The sequence below is a fragment of the Mya arenaria genome, chromosome 9 (assembly GCF_026914265.1).
Source record: "Mya arenaria isolate MELC-2E11 chromosome 9, ASM2691426v1".
Classification (NCBI taxonomy): Eukaryota; Metazoa; Mollusca; class Bivalvia; order Myida; family Myidae; genus Mya; species Mya arenaria.
The window spans coordinates 6,565,379-6,575,727 of record NC_069130.1 but is presented as its reverse complement, the minus strand read 5'-3'; the positions used below and the strand labels follow the sequence as shown (position 1 = coordinate 6,575,727).

Sequence of the window (10,349 nt, the reverse complement as noted above, 5' to 3'; positions counted from 1 at the left end):
TGAATACGCGCAAGCCATTCCAAATTTAAACATTTGACAGATAGCGGTAAATTTGAATTAAATTGAAATCGAAAAATAAAAAGGAATAATTGAATAGGAAGGTATATAATATAATAAATGGAATATTACGATTGGACGCTTTTCTGGTGACCTATATCACATCGAGGTTCGTGTGTAAACACGTATCCGCCGAGACCCTATGTATTTATATTTTCTTGGTACCTTCCGGGGACAAAATAATTCCAAAAGGCTGATTAACAAGACATAAAACTCTTTTGCCCTATAAAAGTCCACGAGGTGAGTAATTAGAGAGTTTCATCTTGTATAAGAGTGAAAGAGGATGTCTTTGTCTTTAATGAACTAAATACGTTTTACAGATAGCTGCATGAATATTTCATTATGTGTTCTTCTTTGGTGTTTATTCATGTTTATTGTGGACATAAATAACTCTCGGAATTCGGAGGGGAAGAGGGTGTTGTGTGCGCGCCCAAATCCTAAAATTGTCCTTAGAAAAACTTAAAAACTACCGATTATATTTCAATGAAAGTTGAAAAATAGACATGGTAATGAGTATATCCCGAAGCACATACAAATTAATTCTGAGGTCGGCAGAAAGTGTGTAATGTTCGTACATATTTGTAGAGGTAAAGATAGCTTTTGTTTGTCAATTAAGAAATAAGTTATTTAACATTAAGCCATATCTGTTGGAGATGTAACAGGAACGATTTGTGTTTTCGTTGCAGACTTTCAAATGAACCTTTCTTGACTAACATGCGATTCGTTTGAAACGGTTTGGTAGAGCCCTGCACCGTAATGGGCGGAGAGAACAGCATTGTGTTCCACTAGTTTGTTCAAGGTTACTGGGCATATATATTTTTCGATTGTTGTATCCCTTATAGGCTGAAAAGTGATGACCGCCCTATACTCAAACTATAATCAATAAGTGTATATTTTAATGAGTTTATGAGTTTTTAAAGATATATCCCAACGTGTTTTTGCACTGTCTGTATTATTTATGATACCATTGCCGTTATCATAATTAACATTCGCACTTGATTTTCTGTACGATAAAATTTGCATTCATTTTGCAAGAACTGGTCAACCTTTCGTGACCTCTGTGGACGTAGTTTCACAAGAAGAACCTGGGTCATGCATATGTGAAACACAGATATAAAACACCTCGATAATTTTCTTGCTAAACGCGTAAACATAATACAACAAAAACATCATTATTTCCGCAAACAAATAGCGCTCTCTATGAATTTGCAAGATCGCTACCGAGCGTTCATACTGTTTTTGTGAAAAAATAGAACTTTACCTTTGTTGACATAAAATTCAAAGCCCCATTTGTTTTGAATAATATTTTGATATTTAACCGTTTTTTTTAAAAAAAAAACCACACACACACTATTTTTCCGGATTTCTTTGCATTGTTTCTTCAAATCAAATGAAGATTGTAGTTGATCCCCTTGTGGTAAACATAGTAAATACAAAACAAAATATTTCTGAGGGTACTTATGAATCATACGCTAATTTGTAATTAAATAATATAATCTGCAAACCAGAACTCACATTTTTAAATGTACACGAGAAACAAAAATCAGTTTTACTCACCCAAACCCAAAAGCCGATCTCTCTAATTAGCAAAAAACCTTCTAGTAGAGCTCGTTTACGGGTAAATGTCTGATCAATACGGAGTAGAAGCCAAGATGCCCGAAAAACGCAAATATGTATGTGCATTATTTTGCTACATGCACATCAATTATTTTACAACAATTCGAGCAGCTGGATATCATTTACAGCATCAAAATTACTTCAAATAAAAAAATCAGCAAAGCAAACAAATTTTCCGGTTACGAAAAATTCGTCATCCGCCAATCTCTCGATTCGATCAATCTCCACCCCGCAAATACAAAAGAATCAACATGATTTCCGACATCAGTGACAATGATAAATAAAACTTGTTTACTTCCATGCAAAAAAATAAGCAGACACTTGATGTTATATTCCTTATTTCCAAGTTTTTGGCATTAACACATGTTGCATTTTCACTCGTGTTTCGCCTCCCGTCTTCAGAACTTCTATTGTGATATTAGGAGGTTTGATTAGCAGTAACATAATCCCAAGATTATGCTTGGCCATCTTCTTATACTTTGGGGCCATACCATCTTTGCCTTCACACCCCTCAGAAAATTAAAACCAATCTTTCTGGGTAATGGTTTTGATAAAGCATGTCCAGCACAATGTAATTTGACTTCACCTTCACTCTGTTTCATGTGAATAGTCTCCTCAAATGTTGTAATCCTCCTTTTGCCATTGGACTCAGCATTCTTATTCGCGTTGACTTCGCCCAGAGAACGTTTTCTTACACCTGGAAGTAAAGGTTTTGTGGGGTTGCGCATAACTCTCTCAATAGCAATATCTACATTACATTCTTTGGTTCCATAATTTGCATTATATATCTCCGTACTACTTTTTCACTGAGATCTTTCTCTTCCCTCACGTTACGCTCATCAAAATCACCCACGTTTTCAACATTAATCTTTTTAACAAACTCTTCTCCTTCATCACTATAATAAAGTTCAATTCCTGGATCACAATCCCATCTTTCATCACCAGCTTATATTTTTGCAATGTCAATCTTACAACACGTAGCCGCAACTTTGCCCTTAATATCATCACCTTTTTCAGCGTTCTTATCATCATGCGCCACCTGCTTATGCTTAATCATAAATGAAAACATTTTAAAAATCTTCCCACATTCATCACAACTTACTTGTTGAGCTAACAAGAGCTTTTTCTTTTTTTTTCATTTCATTGAATTAGATGCTGCTCAAACCTCTCGTTGGATGGTACAGTCTTTATCGGGCATATAGGCTGCGTCGACTTCCGTGCCGTTACCTTTGTCTTGACCATCTCAGACCGGGAACAAAAAAAACATCATGAGCCCATACAGATTTCCTACAGTTTCTGACATTAATATCAAAAATATGATCACTACTTAAATCTAAATCATGTTTATCATCGATATAATCGGATTGTACCATTTGGTCATCTCTGACTTAGTAATTTACCCCTACATCATCAATTTCCCTATCATTTGCCTGACTCTTAAATTATCGTATGTATAACCACCGTTTTCCCTTTCTACCACAATTGATTTCATTAAGCATTCTCTTTACAAAAGTATATGGCCCTTTCCAAAAAGAGGTAAATTTTGATGATGTTCGAACATTCTTTATAGGAATATATATACGTATGCTTGATCCCTTACGGAAAAAGTTTCGTAAAATGTTTTGTTTCCACAATCCAAACATTTAAAAAACAAAAGCGCCAATTATTTGGCAAAGTAGCCAAGAGAAAAATCCTTATAATGAAGTGACAACAATAAAATGATGCAATGCAACTGAGGATTAACATTACTTCATTTAAAATAGATGCATCAACGTTAGTCAGAGAATATATACCGATCGGTAGAATGGATATGCCTAGTTCAATTGTGAAAATAAACGTAATAACTTTTCATACAAAATTGACAAGACCAAGACGGTAGTTGCCGGACACGCCAAATAAATCAAATGGTTCGATTACGAACACAGCATACAAGCCGGAGTGCATGGAGAATGACAGGCCAGATAAAGTCGTTACTGAACAAAGGAAGAATTTATGCCTGTATCTGTATGAAACCTTGCAACCAATACTACTTACTACAAGAAATTGGTAAGTGCTTTCCGTGACAGTTCAGGGGCCGGCAACATAGAGCCACTGAGGCATTGTCAGAGGCATCCAGGATATACGCAGTCTCACAAACGCGGACCAACTGAAGTGCGAGAAACACTCGCAAAGTAACATAAAGGCAATCTTTTCTTCCATGATTTATTTTACTCGTACTAGTGTGAGAAGTCGAAGGCAATAGTGCTTTGATCGGCATGACTGCTACAGCGCAGTGCTAGTGGTCGGCAGTTGTGTGTTCGAGCAGCATACATGGAACATTTTTCCTTCCAAGTTTACCTTACTAACAAGCAATGATAGACCAAAATTCAAAATGACAAAGCCGAAGACATAAATTGAGATGCAAGACATTTGCAGAAAATATATTTTTCAAATGTTAAGAAACGTTTGAAATTATTTGTTTAAAAGGGTTTGGGAGTGGTTCACCCTCCCGACTAGCTGTATTAGACCAGCTTTTGACAAGCATATCATCTGTATCATACTTGTACAATTCTAGGACCAGTATTTTTGGTACATGTATTCTACTGAGAAAATTTTAGTTTATTTAACAGGATAGAAATTTAATTCAAAACCATTTTTTTACAAACTAAAGGTCTTTTCACATTTTCATTTCGTTTATTTACTAAAATAATAAAGAATGAAATAATTAAAGCCATATAGGCCCCTGTTGTTCATATCTGCGTCCCTTTGCGGTGCAGCACGAATAGAAACGATGACTTTAAGGCAATTTCATTATAATTCATCACGCCTGAAAAATAATTACATTTTTTTTTCTGAAGCCTGATTGTTTTTACTTTGCAATGCTATCAACATTTATTAAATTGATGAAGAATTAAAGTTTGGCCCTATATATAGCGCCGTGTCTACGCCTTAGAGCTGTGCGATTACGCGATTTTTCAACAATGACTTTAAGATAATATAAGCATAATTATCACGTTAGAATTTAAAAACCAAAATCATGTTCTGTAATCTCGTTGTTTCATCTTTGTAACGATATCCACATTTATTTAATTGATTTAGAATCAAAAAGTTATACCCTAGGGCCATGTTTTTCAGATCGTGCCTCAGTACAATATTACGCGATTTTCAACGACGAATTAAAGACAACAGAAGCATAATTATCTATCTATCTATCTATCTATCTATCTTCTCTCTCTCTCTCTCTCTCTCTCTCTCTCTCTCTCTCTCTCTCTCTATCTATCTATCTATCTATCTATCTATCTATCTATCTATCTATCTATCTATCTATCTATCTATCTATCTATCTATCTATCTATCTATCTATCTATCTATCTATCTATCTATCTATCTATCTATCTATCTATCCATCCATCCATCCATCCATCCATCCATCCATCCATCCATCCATCCATCCATCCATCCATCCATCCATCCATCCATCCATCCATCCATCCATCCATCCATCCATCCATCCATCCATCCCTCCCTCCCTCCCTCCCTCCCTCCCTCCCTCCCTCCCTCTCTCTCTCTCTGTTTAATGTCAACTCCTCTTCCGAGTGTTACTGACATGAACGGTGCGCGCCGGCTTGTTAGTGAAAAAATAAAACACCGATGAGGCAAATCACATCAGAAAAGTGAGAACTAGGGTATAAAAGAGAACACAATTTAGGTAACATGATAAAAAGTGATTGGTGAACTGGTAAAAGGATAAAAACACTGCTCGCTTATCTAATGCTTAATGGTTGCCACAGCCACCTTGAATGTGTCAGGGGTGGGGATAGTGACAATATGATTTGGCAAACTGTTCCAAAGTACAACCGAGTGAGGATAGAATGAAAATTTCTGATCGTCAGTTTTTACTTGAATTTGTCTGGAACATAGTGGGTGCATTAGTCTGGTAAATCTTATTGGTGTTTGAATACAAGATGGCAGCGTAATAGCAACATGATGATGGTATATGTTGTAAAACATTACAAGTCGGGAATCTAGTCTACGTTGTTCAAGTGAGCGCCAACCAAAACTTTCCTGCATGTTTGTAACACTGGAGAGAGGAGAGAAGTGATGTTTAACCCAACGGATAGCCCGACGTTGAACCATTTCAATTGTATTGGTGTTTGATTTTGTGTGTAGGTGCCAAATTGTGCTTGCATATTCTAACTGTGGACGGACAAGGGTTTTGTAAGCTAAAGTCCTGACACTTTCTGTTTTTGTTTTTATATTTCTTTTAATGAAGTTGAGAGTATTATTTCTATTGGTGGTAATTTTCGAGATATGAGTGTTCCAGGTGAGGTCTGCTGATATGTCAACACCAAGATATTTAGCACTTCTGACTGGCTCTAAGATCTGGCCATGGAGAATGTATCGATTTCTGATGATATGCTTATTCTTTGTTATGTGCAAAACTTGACACTTGGAGGGATTAAACTCCATATCCCAATCATTTCCCCATAATTCCAGTTGTTTGAGATCATTTTGAAGGATAGCACAGTCAGAGGGAGAATTGATGGTAAGGTAAACAGCAGTATCATCTGCAAAAAGTCGAACTTGTGATTTGATACTAGAAGGGAGGTTATTTATGTAAATCAAGAAAAACAAGGGACCCAGTACAGAGCCCTGAGGTACACCAGATGTTACGGGTGCTTCTTCAGAATGATCGCCATCCAAGACTTCTGTCTGACTTCTATGAAGGAGAAATGCCTCAGACCACTTGAGAACCTGTGGACAAACACCATAATCCTGTAGTTTGAATAGAAGTTTGAGATGATTTACCTTATCAAAAGCTTTGCTGAAGTCCAAAAGAATTAAGTCAGTTTGATTACCTGATGAAGTGATTCTTACAAGATCGTCGGTCAGCTCAATAAGTTGAGTTTCGCATGAGCGCTTTTCTCGAAAGCCATGTTGTAGGTCATAGAGAATATTGTGTTCGGTCAGATGTGCAGAGAGATTTGAGGCAATAATGTGTTCTAATGATTTACATAAAATACATGTAAGTGAGATAGGTCGATAGTTTGCTGGGTTGCTGGAATCACCCTTTTTAAATAGTGGGCATACAAAAGCCTTCGTCCAGGCAACAGGGATAGAGTTTGTGGTTAGTGACTTTTGAAAAAGGACTGTTATGATATCAGCAATCTCGTTTTTTAACTCTTTAAGGACAAGAGGGCTTATACGGTCTGGCCCTGCAGCTTTGTTGGGTTTTAAATTGGTAAGAAGTTTCAGTATGCCATTTCTGTGAATGGTTATATCACTCATCTGGGGGTAACTGCAATAATATTGTGGTACAAGGGATCTCAATTATCACGTTAAATATCAAAAGCATTTTCTAAAAGCTCGTTGTTTCTTCTTTACAACGATACCAAACTATAATAAATTGGTAAATAATTATAATAGTTAGACCCTAGGGTCGTGTTTTTCTTACCTATACCTGTACAGTGTTATAGAGCCGGATTTTTTACCTATCTTAACCAATTCTGATGTCTGCTTCATTCAAAATGGCTGACGAAGCATGTGGGTCCGAAGAAAAACCGAAATTCCTTTCTGAATATGAAGATGTCAACCAATTTATGCAGGTAGTAATAAGTGTTTGACATCAAATATGTTTAGCAATTGAAGATTAAGCCAAGCCTTTATGTTGTGCTTACTCCGTTGTTTTTTTAATCCTACACTATTTCGGATGTAACCATTCGGATTGCGCAATAGATTTGTTTCGCATCCTTAGAAAATATATTTTTGGTACAGATACAGATCATGATAACTTTAAATGTAATTATTTATGTTTGCAAAACCATGTATTGTGTGTGGTACTGTAATCAATAATCCTGGCAGAAAAAGTATGCCCGGTGTGTAGTCCATATTTATAAACAGCCGATTCAGAGTCTTTGACGTTTTTGTGTTGGCGACTCTACGCGTCCATATCCCACTTGTTGTTTTCCTAGCCAAGAATGACAGATCCAAGGGCTAAGTATATTGAGCGGAAAGATAACGGGCACCTGCTAGATAGTTAAAAAATGGTGATGCTTTGTTGACCACAGTGGCTTGATGACAAAGGCTCATTAAAGTCACAATAAAAAAATTCAACTAGCCAAAATTATATTTTATACATACTTGAACATGTATATCATCAATATAATACATTGCCATAAACATAAAATGAGATTTGAAAAAAAAAAAAATACCCTATACTGTAATATGAAACAAGTGAAGAATGTTCGCCCGGCGAAAATGTAAACAAAGACCAATTCTCGTCGAAAATGATAACTTCCAACTAAGCTACAAACAAAATACCTGGCTCATATATGCAGCGACCAGTTATGTGCAGGTTAACACCGGTATCCTTGTCGAGAGAAACAGTATACGACGAAAATGTTTCAAAATGCGAATTATCACAAGCGCTAGGAAGACATTGTGCTGTCAAAATGACGTAGTACCCGGCTCGCCTTCATCGATTAGCCAAAGCGACCGAAGGACGGGAACCACGGGAACACACAACACTTTTACATAGACTATCGTTACCAAGCCCGGGCTCTCCTGGCACGCTCGTTTCTCACTGTGTTGTCTGCAATTTTACTGCAATTAATACAGATTATTTTTTGTGTGTTTGGCTGAGCGTGCCAGTTGAGAATGAAAGCGAGGAGAGCCCGGGGCTTGGTGTCTCTGAGGAATTGAAGGACGTTGTGAAAAACGCTTGTTGTATGCTATTTTGTTGTTTTTTACGATAACGTAATAATCATGATACAAACAGCGTATTTAATTGAGAAAATGCAAACTATACGACGGGTTGAATATTTGACAGGAGAACCTTTTGAGGTAAGGTAACGATAGTCTATGTAAAAGTGTTGTGTGTTCCCGTGGTTCCCGTCCTTCGGTCGCTTTGGCTAATCGATGAAGGCGAGCCGGGTACTACGTCATTTTGACAGCACAATGTCTTCCTAGCGCTTGTGATAATTCGCATTTTGAAACATTTTCGTCGTATACTGTTTCTCTCGACAAGGATACCGGTGTTAACCTGCACATAACTGGTCGCTGCATAAATATGAGCCAGGTATTTTGTTTGTAGCTTAGTTGGAAGTTATCATTTTCGACGAGAATTGGTCTTTGTTTACATTTTCGCCGGGCGAACATTCTTCACTTGTTTCATATTACAGTATAGGGTATTTTTTTTTTTTTCAAATCTCATTTTATGTTTATGGCAATGTATTATATTGATGATATACATGTTCAAGTATGTATAAAATATAATTTTGGCTAGTTGAATTTTTTTATTGTGACTTTAATGAGCCTTTGTCATCAAGCCACTGTGTTGTTGACAGATCGATCTAAATTTGTGTTTCATAAAATACTTAAGTGTAATAAAGGAATGCTATTAGCTAAGAAAAAATTATGTTTTAACTTTTGTGTTTTTATTTAACGATGCAGTGCTAAATATTGTGGAGTAACAGTTGAAGAATGTATTTTACATTGGTATGAGTCGGTCGACTTGTGGTGTTTACGGAACAAAATGAATATCCAAATGTTAAATAAAGTTCCCTACATGCGCATTATTGTAGCTACCCGGTGTGGAGCTCAAACCGAAGACTGCTTGAACACTTGCAGGGCCCACTTACCATTTTAGCTAACCAAATGGCTGGTTCTTACCAATATATAAGACACTCCTCCCGCAATAACCTTTTTAGGCACTCTCGCCACGATTGAAGTAATCCTGGGAGGAAAAGTGCACCTTGTGTCGGGTTCGAACAAATAACATTCGAACACAAGCATGATGCTTTAGATATATGTTTGAACCAATTGAAGTTTTGTCAATAGGAACAGACTGCCGGCCAGAATGGTAATTGGGCCAATTCAAGTTTCGAAAAAAATAAGTAAAATATTAAGTACTATATAAGAAGTAGCTGGTCAGTGACTTTCAACATAACAAAGTCGAAGGCTAAAATTGTGATGCAAGACAGTTGCAGACAATATCCTTTTACAAATGTTAATAAAAAGTGATTATCATTTTTTAAAAGGGAAGTGTTCGGTTGGGGTTCACCCTCTCGACTAGATATATTAGACCAGCTTTTGACAATATTTACAATTAAGACAGTTGAACCAAAACTAATTGAGAACCCTGCAATTGGGCTAAACGGGCCGCTGTTAGATGTGTGGGTAAGAACCCAACCACCCAATTTACTCAGTTGGTTCGAGTGCCCTGCCAGTGATCAGTCAGTCATGGGTTCAAGCCACCCAAAGCTCACCTTTCCTCCCAGGTTTACTTAAAATTTCAAATAATTGTTTAAAATCTATATTATTTTTCAAACATACATGCAGACATGTGAACCTTGATACATTGTACCATACACATGAGTTTTGTGCTTCAGCAAACCCTGAGGTCTGTCCTGCTGGCCACTAAGAGCTCCAATGAGATGCCGGCTGCAGGTGATGACTTTGACTACTACTCCAGCTTCCCGGGCTTCCAGGGTCTTATGAACATCGAGGGGAAAAGAATCTTACATGTGTACGTTCACACTTCATTATTTTTCTATTTCAGTAAAATTCATGAGTTCAGCATTGATTGGATATACATGTAGATTGTTGCAAAGCTTTGGTAAAATCTAAGGATTAATGAGATATGAATGAAGAGTTGCAGTACAAATATCCTACAATAATCTGAAATTCAAATAAAT

General features: G+C 36.8%; 1 protein-coding gene across 2 annotated transcripts in view; it reads left to right on the top strand.

The window, feature by feature from the left end:
• The first annotated feature begins 7,175 nt into the window (after positions 1 to 7,175).
• The window catches only part of LOC128245317 (exosome component 10-like), a 31,977-nt gene continuing 28,803 nt past the window's right edge, over positions 7,176 to 10,349 (top strand). Inside the window, exons 1-2 of one of the 2 annotated variants that reach the window (XM_052963441.1) lie at positions 7,176 to 7,259; positions 10,044 to 10,180. In XM_052963441.1, coding sequence (XP_052819401.1) covers positions 7,182 to 7,259; positions 10,044 to 10,180 — 215 coding nt within the window. In that variant the 5' untranslated portion in view covers positions 7,176 to 7,181. Of the gene's footprint in view, positions 7,260 to 7,559; positions 7,701 to 10,043; positions 10,181 to 10,349 lie in introns of those variants that run through there. The other variant, XM_052963442.1, reaches the window with a different exon arrangement.